This window comes from Oryctolagus cuniculus, chromosome 3, assembly GCF_051225735.1.
Source record: "Oryctolagus cuniculus isolate XC-2025 breed Fujian yellow rabbit chromosome 3, ASM5122573v1, whole genome shotgun sequence".
NCBI classification, from domain to species: domain Eukaryota; kingdom Metazoa; phylum Chordata; class Mammalia; order Lagomorpha; family Leporidae; genus Oryctolagus; species Oryctolagus cuniculus.
Genome location: NC_142869.1, coordinates 124,889,750 through 124,913,646, shown reverse-complemented (window position 1 = coordinate 124,913,646; position 23,897 = coordinate 124,889,750). Strand labels below are relative to the sequence as shown.

The 23,897-nt window shown below is 41.9% G+C and overlaps 1 protein-coding gene across 2 annotated transcripts in view; it reads left to right on the top strand.

Moving 5' to 3' along the window:
• Positions 1-23,897, top strand: part of CNTNAP5 (contactin associated protein family member 5) — a 991,178-nt gene that overhangs the window by 787,104 nt on the left and 180,177 nt on the right. For both annotated transcript variants that reach the window (XM_051848810.3, XM_089329361.1), the window contains exon 14: positions 22,295-22,451. In XM_051848810.3, coding sequence (XP_051704770.3) covers positions 22,295-22,451 — 157 coding nt within the window. The remainder of the gene's footprint in view (positions 1-22,294; positions 22,452-23,897) is intronic.

Here is a 23,897-nt window from a genome sequence, read left to right as displayed (position 1 = left end):
CACAAAGTGAAATATACTGTTTGAGTACTCGTTATAGCATAAAATCACAACGTACAGCACACTAAGGACAGAGATTCTACATGAGGAGTAAGTGCACAGTGACTCCTGTTGTTGACTTTACAAATTGACACTCCTGTCTATGGCATCAGTAATCTCCCTATGCTCCAGTCATGAGTTTCCAAGGCTATGGAAGCCCTCTGAGTTCTCCGACTCTTATCTTGTTTAGACAAGGTCATAGTCAAAGTGGAGGTTCTCTCCTCCCTTCAGAGAAAGGTACCTCCTTCTTTGAAGACCTGTTCTTTTCCACTGGGATCTCACTCACAGAGATCTTTTTGCCAGAGTGTCTTGGCTTTCCATGCCTGAAATACTCTCATGGGTTTTTCAGCCAGATCCGAATGCCTTTAGGGCTGATTCTGAGGCCAGAGTGCTATTTAGGACATCCGCCATTCTATGAGTCTGCTGAGTATCTCGCTTCCCATGTTGGATCACTCTCCCCTTTATTTATTCTATCGGTTAGTGTTAGCAGGTACTAGTCTTGTTTATGTGCTCCCTTTGACTCTTAGTCCTTTCATTATGATCAATTGTGAACTGAAATTGATCACTTGGAATAGTGAGATGGCATTGGTACATGCCACCTTGATGGGATTGAATTGGAATCCCCTGGTATGTTTCTAACTCTACCATTTGGAGCAAGTCAGCTTGAGCATGTCCCAAATTATACATCTCTTCCCTCTCTTATTCCCACTCTTATGTTTAACAGGGATCACATTTCAGTTAATTTTCAACACTTAAGAATAACTGTGTGATAATTACAGAATTAAACCAGTCATATTAAGTAGAACAGACAAAAACAATACTAAGAGGGATAATGTATTAAGTTGTTCATTAACAGTCAGGGCTATGCTGATCAAGTCACCTTCTCACATGTTTTTAAAAATTATTTTTTTCTCTCTGTCTCTCTCTCTCACTGTCCACTCTGCCTGTCCAAAAAAAAATATTTTCTTTGCTTGAAAAGCAGATAGAGACACAGAGAGAGAATGAGACAGAGAAAGTGAGCTCCCATTGCCTGGTTCACTACCCAAACAGCTGGGTCTGGGCCTGGCCAAAACCAGAAACTTAGTATTCATTCCAGATCATCCATGTGGGTGGCAGGCACCCAAGTACTCGAATCTTCATTGTTGCCTCCCACAGTGCACACTAGCAGCAAGCTCAAATCAGGGTTCAATCCTAAGCACTCCAATATTGGATGTAGGAGTCCCAGGTAGCATCATAAACACTGAATTGCAATGCTCCTATTCTCTGTTTTACATATTTTCTTTTTAAAAAATTTATTTTTTTACTTATTTGAGAGGCAGATTTGTGGAGAGAGAGACAGACAGACAGACAGACAGGCAGAGAGAATCTTCCATCTGCTAGTCCACTCTCCAAATGGCTGCAATAGCCAGGGCTAGACCAGGCCAAAGCAGGAGCCAGGAGTTTCCTTTAGGTCTCCCACGTGGATGCAGGGGCCCAAGACTTAGGTCATCCTCTGCTCATGAACAGGGAGCTGGATGGGAAGCAGAGCAGCCAGGTCTTAGCCAGTACAGGATGCTGGCTTAACCTGCAGTGCCACAGTGCTGACCCTGATATTTTTAACATGAAGCCCCCACCTAAGATGCCCTCCCTATAAGAAATTTACAATTTGCTTGAAAGATTCCTGATGTAAACCGTGTTGGGTGTTTAATTGCTGTCTTGATAGATGGTAGCAATGCCTTGGAGGTGGGTCTATTAACATGAGTGATGACAGAGGCATTTTGATGAGTAATGCAACATTTACGTGTGACATTTGGATGTCTCCCAAATAGTTCAAGGAGGAATGTGTAAGAATTAGATTGAATGTCTGCTAAACATATATGCCTACCTCAGGGATGATGTTATAGCAATGAAAATAGATTAACACACCCACAAATATTCTGCTGCTTTTCCAATCACATTAGCAGGCAGCTGGATGGAAAGTGGAGCAGCTGGGCCTTGAACTGATGCTCCACCATGGGAAGCCATTATTGCAAATGGGGCTTAATTCACTGCAGCATGATGCTGGCCCCTTGGTGACCTTTTTCTCACTTACAAGTTAAACTTTTTTCACTCTGTACTTTGTCACTTCCTATCAAATCTTTTCTTAACCAGAACTAATATAACTGTTGTTATATTGTGTTTAGACAACAGAATTAAACCTCAAACTAAACAGCTTATTAGTACTTAGGAGTCTGTAGAGTCATCAAGTATGAAGTCTTCAGAAAAGCAAGCTTGAAACCTTTGAATAAAGTTTAGACTTATACAGAGCATCCTGAAGGTTGGTTGCAGGAGCTGCTATAGAATCATCCAAACTGGGTCCACTTGCCTGACACACAGCAAGCTGATCACTGACACCGAGGTGGTGAAATAAAGGAAGTGGTCATTGCAAAGCACAGAGCAAGGAGCTCTATAACTATCACTTAATTCACAGATTCCCCAAAGGGTTATGGGTAAATGGTCTTATAGATTGAAGTTGGGGCTGACAGGTGTGTGTTCAGCTAATGTCCAAGGTACTGGTTGGTGTGCTGTGCTTGTGGTCCTCCATCAACTGGTCATGATATTATACCCCTTAGAGAATGTTGATGATGGCACAGTGGACTTCAGTCAGTCTAGGGGCTACACACAGTGGGCAGCTACTTGTTGCTCAGGGCTTTGAATCTTGGAAAAGAAATACCTCAAGACAAGAACAAACATCAAGATGTTAGCTATATGCAATGTCTCTCAGCCGGCGCCGCGGCTCACTAGGCTAATCCTCTGCCTTGCGGCGCCGGCACACCGGGTTCTAGTCCCAGTCAGGGCGCCGGATTCTGTCCCGGTTGCCCCTCTTCCAGGCCAGCTCTCTGCTGTGGCCAGGGAGTGCAGTGGAGGATGGCCCAGGTGCTTGGGCCCTGCACCCCATGGGAGACCAGGAAAAGCACCTGGCTCCTGGCTCCTGCCATCAGATCAGCGCGGTGCGCCGGCCGCAGTGCGCCGGCCGGGGCGGCCATTGGAGGGTGAACCAACGGCAAAGGAAGACCTTTCTCTCTGTCTCTCTCTCTCACTGTCCACTCTGCCTGTCAAAATAATAATAATAATAATAATAAAAAAGCTATATGCAATGTCTCTCACCAGGTAGCCTGACTAACTGAGCACCTAAAAGGAAACCTGTTGAAGTGAAATGGGCACTATGAGAAACAATGACTTGATCAGCCCTTGTCCTGACTGATGAGGAACAACTTACTATTTTATTCCTTTTAGTATTTTTTGTTCAACTTAATACGATTGATTGAACTCTTTAATTAACACACAATAATGCTTAGTCATTTAAATTTAACTGAAAAGTGATCCCTGTTAAATATAAGAATGGGAATAAGAGAGGGAGGAGATGTACAGGTCAGCACATGTTCACTCGGACTTACCCCTAGTGGTAGAGCTAGAAATGTGCCAGAGGATTCCAATTCAATCCCATTAAGTTGGCATGTACCAATGCCATCTCACTTGTTAAAGTGATCAATTTAAGTTCATAATTGATCAAAAAGATAGGATTGTCAAAGGGATTACATAAATAAGACCAGTGTCTGCGAATAATAATTGGTAGAATTAAAAAGCAGAGAATATCCTAGATGGGAAGCAGGATACATAGAAGACTCATAGAATGGCAAATGCCTAAGCAGCACTCTGGCCTCAGAATCAGCCCTTAAGGCATTCAGATTTGACTAAAAAGCCCATGGGAGTATTTCAGGCATGGAAAGCCAAGACACTCTGGAAAAAAAATGACCTAAATGAAAGATCTCTGTGAGTGAGATCCCGGTGGAAAGAACGGGCCATCAAAGAAGGAGGTACCTTTCTCTGAAGGGAAGAGAGAACTTCCATTTTGAATATGGCCTTGTCTAAATAAGATTGGAGTTGGTGAACTCAAGAGGCTTCCATAGCCTTGGCAGCTCATGACAAGAGCCTCCGGTGATTACTAATGTCATAAATAAGAATGTCAATTGTTAAATCAACAAAGGGAGTCACTGTGCACCTGCTCCCCATGTAGGACCTCTGTCCTTAATGTGTTGTACTATGTGAATTAACAGTAAAACTACTACTCAAACAGTACTTTATACTTGTGTGTCTTTGTGGGTGCAGTCTGTTGAAGTCTTTACTTAGTATATACTAAGTTGATCTTCTGTATATAAAGGTAATTGAAACTGAATCTTGATGAAGAATGGATGGGAGAGGGAGTGGGAGATGGGCTGATTGCAGGTGGGAGGGAGGTTATCAGGGAAAAGCTACTGTAATTCAAAAGTTGTACTTTGGAAATTTATATTTATTAAATAAAAGTTGAAAAAATAAATAAATAAAAAAGCACAAAGAAAAAAAACGATGTTAGCTACATGGAGAATAAATGTCCTCATGAGCCCTGTAATTAGGATTCTTGCAGGGCTGGCTGCACCACTCCTCTAATTCACTGAGCCAACTTTAATAAAAGGTAGATTTGCAATTAGAAAAGCAGGACAGGGAAACTTTAAGTCAAGGGAGGGAGGCTGGGAGATCGTGGGAGTCTAGGACTTGATAGTATCTAGCATCTATGTCCAAAGTACTTTCAGAAGGGTTTGGTTTGAAAACCTTGTATGCATTGATTCTAAAGGTTTAGGGTATAAAATTTATGACAAAATGTAAGTGTCCCTTGGTGAATATGATAGAAGCGCGAAATCTTGTATCTGACCACCTAAGTGTCCAAGGAAGTTCCATGAGCCTGTATTCTTCTGAACATCCCAGTTCGTTCTGACTCAAATGACCAGAAGCTACAGTTTGAGAAATCTTGACCTACGATTTCTAAAGAGAAATTTCAGTTGGCTCTTGGTAAACATGACTTGCCTGTCAAATCCTCAGGTAGCTTTGAAGCAGCAATGTATGAATTCAGGAAAAATTAACTTCATGGAAGAAATTGTGTTTATTAAAAAGTTTATTTCTGCAGGTGTTTTTTACTTCTCTGTTTTTTGTGTGTGTGTAAATTAATAGAAAAAATAAATGGAAGGACAATGCAGTTGGGAATCTCTCCAAGAGACCTGGGAATACATACTCAACAGACATATACAGTCTTCCCAATGTAATGATCAGTTGATGCATACTCTGACAACACTGATCCAAGAAACAGACTTAAGATACCCATTTTTCATAGGATCAGGTTTCATATGATATAGTAAAAATATTACTGAGGTTTGGATTTCTAAGATTGAAATTCAAGTCTTTTTGTTTATTCCTAGAGTATTCACTAACCCTGTTGTTTGTTTTTATTTCTTTATCTGTAAAATAAAAATGAAAAATTTTCCAAGTTGTTAGGAAGGTTGAATGAGATAAGTTTTGCAGACTTTGTTTTGCATGCCAGTGGCATGGAAATCCAATTTCATTTTACTCCTAGAAAACAGAAGTAGGAGATGTCGTCATAATAGGAAAGACTTCAGATTTTTCCCCAGGACCTGTAATTTCCACCAAAAACTAGTTAACACCCTCACATACACCTGATTTTCCACATGTTGCTTAAAATTCTACTTCAAGTTCATTTCATTCTAATTTGCATAAAAACATATTAATATGTCTTCTCATCTATTACAATGTGAGAGTGTTGATGGCAGGACTCATGCTACTTTGTAAGCTATTTTCTAACCAGGGCAGTGTTTTGACAATGCAGATGCTTCCTGTTATTTTATTGAATGTACGAATTCATTGCTGTGTGAACACCTTTACCTGTGCTGGTCTCCTACACCACACTTAAGGGTAAGCACTTAATCCAAGGTTTTAATAGTGCTGGGGCTCAGAGAGCAATACCCCCAAAATGGGCTTTTTGTTTGGAATGCTAAGTTATTTGAGCTAAAGAAAATTAAGAACTTTAGAACAATCTTCCTCTTCTCCCCACCCATATCAGGGAAAGGCTCTCTGTGGAATTCCCTTGTCCGTGTTCAGACCAGGTTGCAAAAGGAACACAGTAGCCCTCCATCCTCACCCTGAAGTCCTGGTTTTCAGTTTCAGAAAAGATTGAGGAACAGAGCTATACCTGTACCAGCTTTCAATACACGGTGTTGTCTGTCCCTTGGGCTCATTCACATTTCAAAGAGACTGTCTCTGGGGCCCATTCATTCCCCTCATTATCCTATACAAGCCTTCCAAATGTGGATGATCCCCATTCATTCCCTCCCCTTACAGAAAAGGGCCTATCAGTTTCTGAATAATGTTAAGTAGTGTGAGTAATCACACCCCTGGGATTCTCCCCTGTGCTGTATCTCTCCTTTGCATGTTAATATATGTGTATGGTTTTTCTCCTAGGAAATCTTTGTCAGTTTTTTCCAAGGAACCTTTGGAGGGTAGAGGGGAAATTTTCCTTCCCTTATAATAGTTATCACCTGGATCTGTCACTAAACTGGCAAAAGTGTTTGAGGTCTTTAAGAGGGCCTAAAATTCCAAAGACAAATTAATAGCCTAGTATCCTACTTGGTGGGATTTTGGTTATCTATCATCAATAACACCCCCCCAAAAAAATCAATGGAAAATTTCAGATAAATTGTGCACCAATTTATCACAACTGTGATAAAATCTCTTTAGTTACAGTACACTGTTATATTTGTTCCATTACTTTGCATTGTTACTGTATTAAAATAATTTATAAATTAGATATTATCATAATTACATACATTGAACATTATCATATGAATATATATGAGGATTCTGGCAAAGGTTTGTGGAAAACGTGTATTATTAAAAACAAAGCTGTGCATGACTTCCAGAATTTTTTTGCACCAAAGTAAATGTATCATTCAATTTAAATTTCCACAAACTTTTTGAAGTTTCCTGTGTGTGTGTGTGTGTGTGTGTGTGTATATATATATATATATATATACAGAGCGAGAGAGAGAGAGAGAGAGATGACACAGTACATGAGGATATATAGGGTTTGCTACTATTTTGATTTCAGGCATCCTCTGGAGATATTGACACATATTCCCCAATCACAATAATCCAGAATACCCAAGGATTCTTGTCTCCTGTGAATGTCAATGGAGACGTGAAAACAATTGTTTGAGCCAAGAGCAGAAGGAAAAACCAATGGGCTAGACAAGCCAGGAGTGAGGAGAACCCTTAAACAAAAACCTATCTCTCTAAGTAACAAGGAGTTATGAGTTCTACAGAATTGGATTTCAGAGAACTTATACATATTCATCACATGCTGGGGAAGTTGAGGACACAGCTGCTGCCTTTGTGTAGATCCTTACCTGTGGCTGCAGCTGGGCCATGAGAGTTCACCCTGGGCACGGATCTTCAGCCAATCGGTAGTTACCCATCCACCTGCCAACACACCTGGCTCCTCTGAAGTCAGTTGTAGTCAAAAGTTAAGTGATTTCCTTTAGGGAGAAGGTGATATAATGATAAGGTGGGACTACTGTTTACTTCTATCATGATTGGAGGCATCATGATCATGTACATTTCTGCAACAAGCTGTGCTTTTTTGTTTTGTTGTGTTTCAGTGTCAGATGTGGAAAATGTTTGGGCAGATGTTTCTGTATCTTGTCAGGCATTTGCTCACTCAGTAAGCGTATTTAGCCCCCTGTGGAAACCAGGTATCACCCCGTATTCTGTGTATATGGTCAGAGCAAGAGGTAAATAAAACTTTTTGCGCTAATTCCAATGATGAGAGATATATGAATATGTTAAGCAAAAACAAATAAACAAGTGTGTATACAAGGGCTATAAAAATAATCAAATCTCAAAATGTCAAATTCATTCATATACATTTTTGTGCTGTGTATATTAATTACTACAAATTAGGGAAAACATACGGTATTTCTCTTTTTGGGACTGGCTTATACTCTTGAGGAACAGTGGTTTTTCCACTAACTCTAAGTACTTGTTGATTGTTTTATTTGGTAGAGGGTTTAACTTGTAATTATAAAATAAACTTAAAGTGTGTCATTGTAAAAATTAAAAGAAAAAAAAGAAACGGAGGAGAAGAGAGGGTATCGTTATACTCTTCAATCTGTATATATGAAATGCTTAAAAGGTGTTCATCTTATATAAATAAAAAAGAATTAAAAACCAAATAAATAAAAAAGCAAAATTACTACCAGTTGGTAGTAAGGACACCTAAGAACACATCTGAGTGATTTGAAGGACTTTTGATAGGACCCACAGGAGGAGATGAGACATAATTCCAGCATCCAACGATAGAACATCATTGGTGCTGTGGGAAGAGGGACTGGGCCCAAATGCAAATCCAGGAGCACGTGCTCAGGGGCTGGCGAGAAGTCAAGGGCAGCGGGAATGTGGTGAGTGGGCCAGAGCTGTGGAGCAGTAAGACTGGAAATCTGCAGGTGCTAGACATCTAGGGTCTTATGAGCATTCATAAGGAGTTTGGATTTAATTTGTTCTTTAAAATTCTTTTTTACTTTTTAATTTATTTGCAAGACAGACACACACACACGCGCGCGCACACACACACACAGGATGCCTATCTACTGATTCCCAACCAAATGCCTGCAACAGCCAAGAGCTGGACCAGGCCGTATCTAAATCACCTGAAGTATGTTTATAAGTCCCCCTTGAATATATAATTCTAACTTTATAATTCCTCTTGAGCATATAATTCTAACTTTTGAGGAACAGGTCAACAATGAAGGCAGGCATTTTACTTTCATTCTATTGTAGTCACCTCCACAAAGACCACTGGTACTTGAGAGACTCTTATTTACCCTCTGCATTCCCTGGGCAAGTAATGTCTTCTCTCTCCATGTCTTTGCTTTGTCGTCTGCAAATGGAAGTACAAGTGTTCACTTTGCATGACTGCAGTTTTGACTGAATGAACAAGACCATTAGAAGTATAGGAAACTTGTGTTGCAGTCCAATGGGTTAATCTGAAGCCCAGGATGCCAGCATCACATATCAGAGCACCAGTTTGAGTCCCAAATGATCCACTTTCTATGCAGCTCCCTACTAATGCTCCTGGGAAAGCAGTGGAAGTTGGCCAGAATATTAGGCCTCTGCCACCCATGTGTGATATGAGGATAGAATCTTGGGTCCTGACTTCAATCTGGCCCAGGCCAGCTGTTGTAGCCATTTGGAGAGTAAGCCAGCAGATGGAAAAATCTCTCTGTCTCTGTCTCTGTCTCTCTCTTTCTGTCACTCTGCCTTTTAAATAAATAAATCTTTTTTAAAGAAGTGCAGGAAATTGCCTAGAATACTTTAAGTGCTTAATAAATGCCTAATGCTTTTTTCCTGGGTATCACTAGTATGAGTACACATGGTAGGTTTAATATCTAGATTATTGACATTGTTTATTTCTATGACTATTAAACATCAGATATTTTATTTTTCAACTCTCATTAATTTTTATTATTTTTATTAGATTTATTAGATATTATTTTTATTAGGTTAAGTTATTCTATAGTAATAAATATGCCCTATCTCTGTGGCTTAGCACTATAGAGGGTTCTTTGTTTTTTTTGTTTTTTTTCACATCACAGTTCGATGTAGCTTGGGGAGGCCTCCTCTATTCCTGTGGCTCAAGCATTTGGAGACTATTATTGTCAAGTTAGTCTTATCAGAGAACTTGTGTGCTGCCCCAAAGATGCTACTCCAAGACTAAGTTATTCATACTTCACTATGTCCAGTGCCCATTGATTAATTACTGTGTCTCTAAATGCCCATTTTCATCTCTGAGTCTCACATTATTTCTATCACGATCTCTTTGTGTTCCTAGCACACTTAAACAGAAGAAGGTCAGTAGGTCTTTGTGAAAATAAATGTTTAGGACAGGAACCATGCCTTGGGGGCCTAGAGCTTCGAGCTTAGCTTTGCTCTTGCGTACTATGTGAAATTTTAAATTATTAAAAATTATTTATTTGAAAGGCAGAATAACAGAGAGAATGATGGAGGCAGAGACCAAGAAACAAAGATCTTCCAGCTGCTGATTAAATCCCAAATGCCCACAAAAGCTAGGACTGGGCCAGGCTGGAGCCAGGAGCTAGGAATGGCTTCTGAGTTTCCCACCTGAGTGGCAGAAGCCAAAATACTTGAACCATCACCTACTGCCTCCCAGCGTGCATATTAGCAAGAAAGCTGGTTTGGAAGAGCAACCTGGAATACATCTCAGGCACTGTGAGTTGGGACACTGGTGTCCCAAGTGGCAGCTTAATCCACTGCATAGCATCACTGGCCTCTTAATGTTTGACTTTGAACAAGTCATCTAACTTTGCTTTAATTCATTGCAGCACTTCAGAAAAAGAAATGTGTGTGTATGTATTCAAAATGAAATGTATTATTATATTCCACTACAAAACCTTGAACAATTCAAACAGAGTCATTTAAATTAAATCATGTGTCCCCTCTTTGTCTAACCATGAAAGATCCCTGTGGTCCATTCTCAAGAGCTTTGTCTCATGCAGCTTTAAATGACCCCATCAAAGTGCCTTTTATCATTTGTTTTGAGAGTAAGAATTATTAATCTTTTCTGCTTCCACTTCTCTCTTTTGGCTCGCTTCAATTACACAGGCAGGGAGAAGACAGCGTGGGACAACATTATAAAAATGTTAATTCCTAATGTCACTGACCAGCTCAGCATCACACTCTAGATGCAGGTTTTGAGTTAATGATCCTGACCAGCAAGGAGCAAGAACCAGGTTGACTTTGATGAATGTCTGCCATTATTTTCTGATGTGGATGAGGTTGTTTTTCTTGTGGACTCTGTGTTTCCTGAGTAATGATATTCTATTTAAAAAGCAAGATTGTAGACAAGGGGACATCAACAAGTGTGTGGAAAATGCAATTAAAAGATAAGTGTAGGGGCGGGGATTGTGGCACAGGGAGTTAAGCCACTGCTTGAATGTCAGCGTCCCATATTGGAGAGCCTGTTTTGAGTCCCTGCTACTCTGTGCTTCCAATGCAACTTCTTGCTAATGTATATGGGAGGCAGCAGTAATGGCCCAGTACTTGCATCCTTGTTGCCCATGTGGGAGTCATGGATGGAGTTTTTGTCTGTTGGCTTTGGCGTGATGCAGCTCTGGCTGTCAGGGATGTTTAGGGAATGACCAGTGGATGGAAAAGAAGCTCTCTCTCTCTCTTTCTCTCTCTCTCTCTGTGTGTGTGTGGTCTGTGTCTGTGTGTGTGGGTGTCTCGGCCTTTCAAATAAACAAATCTTTAAACTTGAGCCATCACTGTGACCTCTTAGAGTAAGCTGGAATTGGTAGGCAAAGCGGGGTGTCAAAACTATGCACTCAGCTGTGGGACCAGGTATCATTTTTTAATTAAAAAAGTTTTATTTATTTGAAAGGCAAAGAGCAAAAGAGTGACAGAGATCCTCTTGCCACTGGTTCTCTCCCCACATGCCCACAACAGCTAGGACTAGGCCAGGCCGAAGCCAGTGCCTTAGAATTTAATCCAGGTCTTTCACATGGGTCTCAGGAACCCAATTATTGAGCCATCACCAGCTACCCTGCAGAGCATAAATTAGCAGGAAGCTATATCAGAAGCAGAGTCGGGACTCAAGCCCAGGCACTCTGATATGGGATGTAGGCCTCCCAGCGGCATTTTAACCTCTGTGCTGAACGTCCACCCATGAGTCTTAGCCATATTCTTCATTGCTAGGCCACACTCTCACCACTGTCATTTGTGTTGTGTCAGTTATTGTCAGAGTAGTGCTATCTAGCCACCTGCTAAAGCTCAGTGGCATACAACATTCAGTCTTTATTCTCTTCCTCACTGCCTGTGTGTTCACTGGAATGAGTGCATACATGGTGTGCAAGATTCAGTAGTCTAAGCTGGAGAGGCAATGGCTTACCAGGGAATATTCTTACAGTCACATAAGAGAAGCTTCCTGGAGCAAGTGGAAGCATGCATGTGTCTTCAGGACTAGACTGAAATGGATTGACTATCATTTGGGTCCACATCCCATTGGCAGAGCAGGCAGCAAGATCAAGCCTTACACCTGTGGGCCGTGGATATCTGCTTGCCCATGAAGTCACTGTCACACCTATTTGCTGATCAATGAAAGCCTCTCTGAAATTGTGAAAAAGGGGAGTGCAAACTCTTCCCATGGGCATATTGAGTTTACCAGAATCTAATACCATGAGCATACTTTACCTCTGAAATTGGAGAGAAAATAAGTGAAAACAAAAACAACCACCACAACAGCAGTTCAATGTGTCTGTTTACAGCACTGTCTCTGTTTACAGAACTTCCAGGCTCCATTCTGGTGTTGTTTGGGATAATGCTTGGACTGCTCAGAGCACTGGGAGCAGCCCAAGTTTTCTTGGCTGTGGCGTGGTTATCCCTGGGAAACTGTTCTGCTTACTGCTTTTCAGGATGTCAAGACTAACAATTGCAACATGAAAGAAGGATCTCTAATCTGAATTTAATCTGAATTCTGTTCACCAGCTCCAAGGGATTAAGCCAGAAAATTGTGCAACTAAACTGCCATATGGAATTCTCCTGAATTTCTTCTACTAGATGAATCACAATTTTTTAAAAATTACTTTTTTAAAGATTTATTTATTTATTTTGAAAGTCAGAGTTAAAGAGAGAGAGAAAGAGGAAGATAGCCCAGTTGTTTGCAATGATAGCACTGGGCTGGCTTAAACCAGTAGCTAGGAGCTTCATCTGGATCTCCCATTTGGGTGGCAGGGGCTCTAGTACTTGTGCCATCTTCTACTGTCTTTCCAGGTGCATTAGCAGGGACCTGGGTGGAAAATGGAGCAACTGGGAAATGAACTGGCACCCATATGGGATGCTGGCATTGCAGGATTGCAGGTGATGGTTTTACCAATCATGCCATAACACTGGCCCCCCCAAAATCATAATTTGAACTAAGTATGTATATATTGAGTTTATGCTTAGTACATCTATAAAATATTTTCTTTCCTAAAAACATTTTCCTATACATATTATATGAAGATTCCATTTGAGGAAAACTTAGAAATAGGATGGTATGCCTAGGTACTTACTAGCAAACTACCATCAGTTGTTATATTTTGAAATTAAATATAATAACTTTTAAAACACTTCATAAAGGATTTGTTGTGGTCTCAAACTTTTAGATTCACTTTTTTTTTTTAATTTTAAAAACACAGGGAGAGACAGAGATAAGAGGAGAGAGAGAGAGAGAGGGAGAGAGAGAACTTCCATTCATTTATTCACTCTCAATATATCCGTAACAATCAGGATGGGTCAGGCTGAATCTAGGATCTGGGAATTCATGTGGTTGTAAGGAATTCACTGCTTGAGCAGTGGCCTTCTGCCTCACGGAGTGGCCATTAGGGCCAGGCGTTCTGGTACAGAGGACTTAATCACCACTTAATTACGACACGTGCACCCCATATCAGAGTGCTGGTTCCAGTCCCAGCTCCTCTGCTTCAGGTCCAGCTTCCTGTTAATGAGCCTGGAAAGGCAGCCAATGATAATCCAAGACATGGGTTCCTGCCACCCACAGGGGAGAATCATATGAAGTTCTTGGCTCCTGACTTCAGCCGGGCTTTGTCCCTGCTGCTGCAGGCATTTGGAGAGTGCGTCAGAGGATGAAAGATCTCTCTCTCATACCACCACTCAAATAAATAAATTTCTAAAAAAGGTGTTACATTAGCCAGAGGCTGGGAAAGCTGAGCCAGACCCTAAGAGACAGGATGAGAATGTGCCAAATAGCATCTTAAAAAAAAAAAAAAAACTTTTTATTTATTTATTTGTTTGAGGCAGAGTTATAGATGGGGTTGGGAGGAGAGACAGAGAGAAAGGTCTTCCAACCCTGGTTCACTTCCCAAATAGCCACAACAGCTAGAGCTGGTCAATCCAAAGCCAGGAGCCAGAAGCTTCTCTGAGTCTCCCACATGGGTGCAGGGGCCCAGGGACTTGGCCACCTTCCATTGCTTTCCCAGGCCACAAGCGGAGAGCTGGATGGGAAGAGGAGCAGCTGGGTAATGAATCGGCATCCATATGGGACATCGACAGTGCAGGCAGAGGGTTAGCCTACTGTACCATAGCACACCCCCCACGCCCCAGCATCTTATCTGATGCACCAAATACCACCTCTCATCTTAAATTTCTGAACTCACAAGTGAGGATGTGATACTCCTTTCTTCCCCTTTCTCTTTCTTTGTCTGTTTTTCCTTATTTCTATCTCTGTCTCTTCTCTGTGTTGTTGTCTCTCCTCCTCCCTCTCTCATGTACTCCCCTCTCAAACTCCAATTCCCTTAATAATATTTCCCAGTAAAATGCAATTTTTTATTTCTATCTTTCTCAGCCCCCATCATGAGAATTCTTCCTCAACTTTGTGTGGCCTTATCTTATTGGGGGTGATTAGAAAGCCAGAACCTGTCTGTTCATCTAAAAGGCAGGTAAATAACACCCAGAAGTTACTGCAGGGGAAACAGAGTGAAAAATGAGAGCAGATTTTTTTTTAAGATTTATTTTTATTTATTTGAAAAAGTTACAGGGAGAGGTAGAGCGAGAGCGAGAGAGGGTGAGCGAGAGCGAGAGAGCGAGCTCTTCCATTCCTCTGGTTCACTCCTCAAATTACTGCAACAGCCAGAGCTGAGCTGATTTGAAGCCAGGAGCTAGGTGCTTCTTCCAGGTCTCCCACATGGGTGCAGGGGCCAAGTCACTTGGGCCATCTTCTACTGCTTTCCCAGACTATAGCAGAGAGTTGGACTGAAAGAGAAGCAACTGGGACTTGAACCGGCATCCGTATGGGATGCCAGCACTGCAGGCTGGAGCTTTAACCCACTGTGCTGTAGCACCAGCCCCAGAGCAAATCTTTAGACTTCACCTTTACACTGATGAAGAGAGAGGGAGGTTCTTGGTGTTGAACTGGGCTGAGGAAAGCTCTCACAAAGGAGTTTTATGGAGAAACCTAAAGCTATATACTCTTGAGCAGCGCACTGTGTGATAAGTGGATTAAATAATGATCTTGCAAAATTCTGTATTTTGACTCATGTTTCAAACACCCTGGCCACTTCACAGCCTGGGGAACCATTCCAGTCCTAGGAAATGGACATGAAAACTCACAAAAACATTGAGTATTTGGGAAGAAGGCAGCCAGAGGATAAACTGTGTCTCTCAGGGCACATATTGTTTGCAACAAAGTGAAACACATGCATGATGACCTTTATGCAACCTGCAGTGGGGAAACCCTGGAAAGAATCCAGAACTCCATGCTAATGCTCAACTCTGAGCAGTCTTAACATGTGGAAATATGTGATAGATCAGAGATGTTTACTTACGGATTATATTGTCTTCATTTCACTGAATGTAATGTGGGTGACAAGAACCCTGCTACTTGAACCATCACCACTTTGTGCCCTCAGCAGAAAGCTGGAATCAGGAGCAAAGTTGGGTATTGAACTCACACATTCTGTTATGGGATGCAAACATCTGTATATGTGAGGGTTTTTAGGAGGCTCCTGAAATTAAAAGTTACTTTCATTGTGATGTAAAAGAAAATTTGAAATTGAACAGTGTTTTGCTGAAGGCCTCAGGTTTTTCAACCAAGAATTATTTTCTTCCAAAACAGAGCATAGTGGTATTATATGGGCAGTAAGTCCGTAGACTGTTAGCCAAGAATACCTGAATTCGAACCCACATCCTGAACTTTCTAGCAGTGCAGATACCCAGCAGCTATTTCACTCTTCTCTTCCTCAGTTTCTTTATATGTAAAATGAATCAGAAGGGTTCCTAGGACATAAAGTCATAATTGAAAAGGGATAAATACATGTAGAGCATTTTAGAACAGTGCCCATGATCCAGGATGTATTTCCTGTGGTTGTTTGTATAAGCCTCATGGCAAGGTTGATGGAGTTTTGTTCTGTGACATTCTATTTGTGTTGACACAGGGCATCACTTTCTGTGATTGCTTACTGTGTACACACTAAGAGAAATTTTGCTTAGGAAGATTTTTGAAGAAAATATGCATGCAATCTGGAATTTCCCAGACCATGTTTGTATGTGTGAAGTCACAAAACAGCAGGAATTCCAAGTGCATGTAGAAGCAGTGCAGTTTCCAGGTCATCACTTCTATGTCCTTCGACTGAACCCTGCCACCTCTCCTTGACCTTCATGGCTGCTGGGAGTTCTGGTGAGGTCTCCCAGGGGTCCAAGTCCTCTCTCCTTGTGATGCAGGCTGGTGGGGTTGTGTCTGATTTTAGGGGCTTTCTTTTCTCTACAATCCCCAGGGCTTCAGGACCCACAAGCTTAGGGCATTCTTTGGACATCCCTTTCACTGCCAACAGTCCTATTGCATGTAAGGAGCCATTAGGTGAATCTATTTCTCCCCATTCTGTGTTCTGGTGAAGCAAAAGGGCATCTTGCTTGGCAAAGCAAACTTGTTCTCCACCCCCACATCTCATGAAGATTTTGTTTCTTAAAAGTATCTAAAGAGGTATTCGAATTAATAATCTCATTTTATTTTATTTACTTATTTTTTTAAGATTTTTTGGAAAGGCAGAGTTACAGAGAAAAAGAGAAAGAGAGAGAGATGGAGAGAGGGAGAGAGGAAGAGAGGGAGACAGGGAGGGAGGGAGAGAGAGAGAGTGTGTGTGTGTGTGTTTCTATCTGCTGGTTTACTCCCCAAATGGCCACAACTGCCTGTGTTGCACTAGGTTGAACCCAGGAGCGGAGCCAGGCACTCCATCTGGGTCTTCCACATGGGTGCAGAGGACCAAGCACTTGGGCCACCATCCACTGATTTCCCAGGCACATTAGCAGGGAACTGGGTGGGAAGTGGAGCAGCCAGGATTCAAACCTATGCCCAGATGGTATGCTGGTGTCACTGGTAGTAAATTTACCCACTATGCCTAATAACCTCATTTTAATGTTCTTAGAATTTTATTTTTTTATTGATTATAGAGAGGGATAGAAAAGTGTGTGTGTGTGTTTTCATCTGCTGGCTCATATTCCAAATACCTGCCCAGGCTGAGGCTGGGCCACGCCAAAGCTAGGAGCTGGGAACACAATCCACGCCTCCAACATGGGTGGCAGGAACCCAACCAATTGAGGCAATACCTGCTACCTTCCAGGGTACATATTAGCAAGGAGCTAGAATCAGCAGCAGAGCCAGGACTTGAACACAGGCACTCCTACATGTGATCTGAGCATCCTAACCATGTCTTCTCAGAGCTGGGGAACATCCAGCCGGTGGGCCAATAAGGCTGGCAAAACCACTGATTCTGGCTTGCCAAGGCAACCATAGGAGGGATGTGGAATTCAATAAATCTTCAGCAGGCTGATTTTTAAGTTTATATTTTTTTAAAAAAGATTTATTTTATTGACTTTAAAAAGAGTTACAAAGAGAGGTAGAGATAGAGATGGGGTGGGGGAGGTCTTCCATCAACTGGTTCACTCTCCAAATGGCTGCAACAGCTGGAGCTGAGTCAACGTGAAGCCAGGAACCAAGAGCCAGGAGCTTCTTCTGGGTCTCCCATGTGGGTGCAGGGGCCCAAGGACTTGGACCATCCTCTGCTGCTTTTCCAGGCACATTAGCGGGGAGCTGGACTGAAAGTGGAACAGTCGGGTCTCCAGTTATTGTCCACATAGGATGCCAGTGTTGCAGGCAGGGACTTTAACCTGCTGCACCACAGTGCCGCCCCCCAGTTGACAATTTTGTATGGCCCGCAAATGCTGTTATAAATATCCAAATGACCCCAGGCATAAAAAGCTTCCCCATCAAGGTAATAGGCAAAATGACTTCATTTTATAGAAGTATTCCCCAATGACTTCATTTTATAGAAGAAATGGAATCTCAGTATTTAAAGTATTGATTAATTAAGTTACACTTATTGTCTGTCTGGTTTCCTAGTACAGTTGTCTATTTGATGCTTGCTTTTAGTCTTTTCTTAAATTTTTAAAAATTTTATTTAAGGAATACAAACTTCATGCATATAATATATACAACTTTGGGAACGTGGTACTTCTTCCCTCTGCCTCCCTCCCGCCCATACTCCAGCCTTCTTCCTTCTCCCTCTCCCTTTCCCATTCTTATTTTTTACAAAGGTCAGTTTTCATTTTATTTTATACTCTTAAGATTAACTCTACACTAAGTAGAGAGTTTACCAGGTAGTGAAGAAAAAAGAAAAAAAGAAGAGAAACAAATCAACAAGAAAAGCATTGTTCCTTGACAATCAAGACAAGAGCTGCTCAAAATCATCGCATCTCAAGGGGCCAGTTCCACTCCTGTAGATTGCCTTTTAGGGACTCTATCAGCTACCACACATCAGAGAGAATATATGGTATTTATCTTTTTGTGCTTTTATTCTCTTAAGTAGTGTTCTGCACTAGGGAAATTCATACTGTGAGTCCTGACTCTACAGTGAAGAAGTTGGAATTCAGATCCCCAGTGTTCCCTTCCTGCTGGGACTCAGGCACATGGCAGGTGCTTCACCCATCAGACCCAGCTGCAGGAAGCTCTGAGAGGGGAGCAGGCTCTGTGTGGGTGCAGTGGCCTCAGCCACATCTGTCATTGGAATTCTAGGGCTTACTGTTCCAATATCCTTGGTGGGTCATGGCTGTGGTGCCGGTGGCTCATCTGCCTCAGTTGAGTCTGCTGTTGGCCTTTGCTGTTCAAGAGCTGTCAGCTGGACAGCATTCTCTCATGGGTCCAGTTTTGCCACATGGTTGTGCCTAAGTCACAGCCCATTTCTTGCATGTTCATGAATCTGTGGCAGCCCAGTGTCTTGCTAAAAGTACCTTTTGGCTTGAAACTCTGAGAATGAATCACCCTGAGTAATGGAAGTTCTGTTTTACCTGCTTTCTGTTGCCCATTTTGATTTTTCCTGTTAAAGCTTCCTGTTAGTGCTTCCTCAGCATTTTGAAAAGAAGTTTAAGATCTGGGCTACATATGTTTTAGAAATTGTCCTGATTTCTTTATAGTTTTCCCATTGCCCATTTCCCCTGACTGATTCCTTACTGCAGGTGCCCATGAGTGACTTATTCATCTCTTCAATTCTTGCCAAGAATTTATCTTTTCCTATTATTGCAACACAGGGAGCAGAAATTTAGAGTAGTGGTTAAGACACCCATGTCGCATATAGGACTGGTTGAATTCTCAACTGTAGCTCATGACTCCAGCTTCATAACAACACAGGTCTTGAGAGACAGCAGGTGATGTTCAAGCAGTTGCATCCAAGCCACATATATGGGAGACTTAGCTTGAATTCCTGTCTCCTGGCTTTGGCGCTGGTTCAGCCCTGGCTTTTGTAGGTATTTGGGGAGTGAATTAGTGGAGGGAGCTGTGACTGCATCTTCTTTATCTCTGTCTTTCTTTTCTCCCTCTCAAAAAAATAATTTTTTTTGACAGGCAGAGTGGACAGTGAGAGAGAGAGACAGAGAGAAAGGTCTTCCTTTGCCGTTGGTTCACCCTCCAATGGTCACCGCGGCCGGCGCGCTGCAGCCAGCGCACCACGCTGATGCGATGGCAAGAGCCAGGTGCTTCTCCTGGTCTCCCATGGGGTGCAGGGCCCAAGCACTTGGGCCATCCTCCACTGCACTCCCTGTCCACAGCAGAGAGCTGGCCTGGAAGGGGGGCAACCGGGACAGAATCCAGTGCCCCGACCGGGACTAGAACCCGGTGTGCTGGCGCCGCAAGGCAGAGGATTAGCCTAGTGAGCCGCGGCGCCGGCTCAAAAAATAATTTTTTAAAGAAAGTGCAACACATCTTTCTCGACAGCATACTTGATTCCCCTATCTTGCTATATATATTTTTTCATATGTTTTCTTCCTAATTCCTAAATTATTTGATTATGATTGTGTTGGTTTCTTCTTATTGCAAACAGGCACATTTTGCCTGTTTCTTTGTTTTGGTTTTTAAGCACGTGACTTATCTTTCGTCCCTAGAATCATGGCTAAAATATGTAGATCATCAGTCATATTTTTGAGGGACTATCATTTAAATATATACATATTATATATTTGTAAACTTACTTGTAAATTATATTTTTGTAGGCAGGGATCCTTGCATAAAATCAAATCTTGATTAGACAAAATTTCAAACCAATAACATCTTGAGTTAGTATTACTTTAAAATGGCAAATCATGAAAAAAATCCTTAAGTAATTGTTTCATTTTAAATTTAATCAACAAATCTTATGCACCTTTTACATAAACCTTTTACCGACATAAACAAGACAGCCATGACTAAAGGGAAGTCAGGCCTAACACTGAGCAGTGGTGTCTAACAACTCGACCTCTTTCTTTGCCTGTGTATTTGAAGGATAATTCTAAGCTACTAAACTAAGTTAAATCAGAAAATAAAATTCCATAGGTTTCACTAAATGTAGTAAGGAAATAAATTGACAAAGGTGAGACTCAAAATGATTATGAATTAACTTTATTAACTGGGAAGCAGAGGGGCTTAGCAGTTTTCAGGGGTTAAAAATGGCTTTTACAAGGGATTCTTTGGACCATGCATTGTTGGCTTTCCCAGTGTTTCTATTTTTCCCCAGTATCTTTTTTTTAAGATTTATTTATTTATTTGAAAGTCAGAGTTATACACAGACAGAAAGAGAGGTAGAGAGAGAGAGAGGTCTTCCATCTGCTGGTTCACTCCCCAGATGGTCACAACAGCCAGAGCTGTGCCAATCCAAAGTCAGGAGCCAGGAGCTTCTTCTGGGTCTCCCATGCGGGTGCAGGGGCCCAAGGACTTGAGCCATCTGCTCCTGCTTTCCCAGGCCATAGCAGAGAGCTGGATCTGAAGTGGAGCAGCCAGGACTCGAACTGGTGCCCATATGGGATGCTGACACTGCAGGCGGCTACTTTACACACTTCACCAGTGCCGGCCTCTCCCCAGTATGTTTGAACTTGAAATTTCTGATTTCTGTTTAAAAATTCAGAAGATAGAGTAGCTCTGAGTGTTCTTAATAATGATAAAAATCACTGGAAAGAATGTGAAGATCACCCCTCTTTTTTTTTTAAAGATTTATTTATTTATTTGAAAGTCAGAGTTACACAGAGAGAGAAGAGAAAGAGAGAGGGAGAAAGGTCTTCCATCCGATGGTTCACTCCCCAGTTGCCAGCGCTTCAGGCCAGGGCGTTGAGCCACTGTGCCACAGCGTCAGCCCCAAGACCACTCCTCTTATCTAAATCAACACTGCCCTCACCTTTCTCTACACACTCCTCATTCATTTCCAGAAACTGAGGACATTAGTTGATCTTTGCCCTGGATCAGTTGTTTTGTCTTTGACAATTTTTGAAAGGAAATTACTTTTTAAAATACATGCATTTACTGTGTGTGTGTGCGCATGTGTGTGTAAAATCCAGTCCAATTTACAAGGTCTGTTGTAGTCAGAATATTAATTAGTTATCCTTTCATTTTCATTAATATTTGACTATACAATAGCATTTCAAAAGAAAAGTGAACACTTAGCATAGTGGAAGACATTTCTTGGGATATCTGCTTCACATATCAAGTGCTCCTGTTTCCAACTTCCCGCTAATCTGTATCCTAGGAGACAATGGAGGATGACATGGAATGTTTAGATTGAGTTCTAAGGTCCTGGCTTCAGCCTGGCCTGTCGTGGCCAGCGGAGATAGTAAAGATATTAACCAGTAGATGGGAGCTCTCGCTCTCCTCTGCTTTTCAAACAAGTAAAATAAACAAATAAAGAATGAAACAAGCAGTTTGTGGAAAATTAAATTGAAAGATAAGTTTATTGAGGTTGATGTTGTGCAGTGGGTAAAGCTGCCACCAGCATCCCATACTGGCAACCTGCTCAACTTGCAATCCAGCTCCCTGTTAATGCACCTTGGAAAGCAGTGGAAAATGGCCCTAGTCCTTGGGCTCTTGCACCCACATGGAAGATGTGTAAAAAACTCCTGGCTCCTGGCTTTGGATCAGCCTAGCCTGGCCTTTGTAGCCATTTGGGGAGTGAACCAGCAGATGGAAAATCTTTCTCATCTCTCTTTCTCTCTCTGTAACTCTGTCTTTCAAATCAATAAATCAATCTTTTTTAAAAAAGATAATTTTATTTTCATGTAAATTATTTTTGATATTCATGCCTATATGGAGATTTGACAAATTAATGAAAAATGTATATCATGAACAAACTACACATGAATTTTAAAATGTTTTTGCAACAAAATGGACTCCTTTAGTTAGGTGCTTATGAAGTTTTGAAGAATCTCTAAGATAAATACTTCTGATGAAATCATTGTTTACATGTATTTGTGTGAATAATATTATACATATATGTATATATATCTATCTTCAAGCACTGTGACACCCTCTCCATGACTTGTGAAATTTCTTGTTTTTCAGATGGAGCACCATTCATCTGGTGGGTCGGGCGGTCCAGTGAAAGGCATCCGTACTGGGGAGATGCCCCTCCGGGGGTCCAGCAGTGTGAATGTGGCCTGGATGAGAGTTGCCTGGATATTCCACACTTTTGCAACTGTGACACAGACAAGGACGGATGGTAATGAGAACTGTGAACTTTCTGCATTTGTGGAAGAAAGCATATGCACTGATCTGTGAAATTTCCCTACAGAGAGAAGGGTGCAGATGAGAAATTCAATATGAACAGAGGCTCCCTAATGGCTGTGATGGTTTTTAACTTGGAGATGGCCAGTTCTAGTGTTTTGGGTGCCATAACTGAGGGGATAACAAAAAGGCATGTGGTCACACCATTACCTCCACATATCCTGCCCCTTCCACTCTAAAGAAATGGAATGGGATACTGAGTTCTGTAATCTAGGTAGTGTTTCTGTAACAGGTGAAGCACAGTCTTGGAGGAGGGACTGACAGAGACAGGGGTGTGTAATTAGTCAGACATTTCCCCAGTTCTCTCACTGATGTTTTACTCGTAATTCAGTGCTCTCTTCTTTTTCAATTGAGTTTTTGAAAGAGAGGGAGGCAGACAGATATAAAGAGCAAGAGTGAGAGCGAGAGCGAGAGTGAGATAGAGAGATCTTCCCAATCTTCCATCCGCTGGTTCAATCCTCAAACACTTGTACCACTCAGATCAAGCCTGATTGAAGCCAGGAACCTGGAGCCTAATCCTAGTCTTCCCTGTGGGTGGCAAGCATCCCAAAACTAGGAATGTTTTCAAGAGCAGGAATCACAATACAATGACATCTACAAGCTTGGTAGGCATGTAGGTGTGTAGGCGTGGAAGTGTTAAATGGCTGTGTTGAGAGGAAAATATCCTCAGGTGCCCTGCTCCCATCAGCTGAGGTTCACTTGTGCTTTGACTCCCTGAGTTCATCTTCACTGTATATGTTATCAGACACTCTCTGCTGATATGCAGGCTCAAAGGGAAGTACCTTCATTCTGTGGTGTGTAATTGGAAGAGCTGACATAGGAGCTTAAATGTAAAGTAAAGGGGCCGATGCTGTGGCACAGTGGGTTAAAGCCCTGGCCTGAAGCACCAGCATCCTATATGGGCACCGGTTCTAGTCCCGGCTGCTCCACTTCAGATCCAGCTCTCTGCTATGGCCTGGGAAAGCAGTAGAAGATGGCACAAGTCCTTGGGCCCCTGCACTCACGTGGGAGACCTGGAGGAAGCTCCTGGCTCCTGAATTTGGATCAGTGCAGCTCTGGCCATTGCGGCTATCTGGGGAGTGAACCAGTGGATGGAAGACCTCTCTCTCTACCTCTCCTTCTCTCAATTGAAGACAGGGAAAGTTTCTTTTACTCAGCACTGTTTTTGACTCCCTTCTTGGCTGAAGACTTGATTTTCACTCTCTATTTCTTTTCCTGTGGTGGAGACCTTCTTTATATCATGTCTGTCTTTTGAACACTGCCTTGGTGTCTCTGTGACCTACAGATTAATTGGACAAGGCTTCGTTTACTGCACCCAGAAGGGGCAGAGAACGATCATGGTATCATGTGACTTCTCTGGAAATTTCTTTTTTAATTTTTA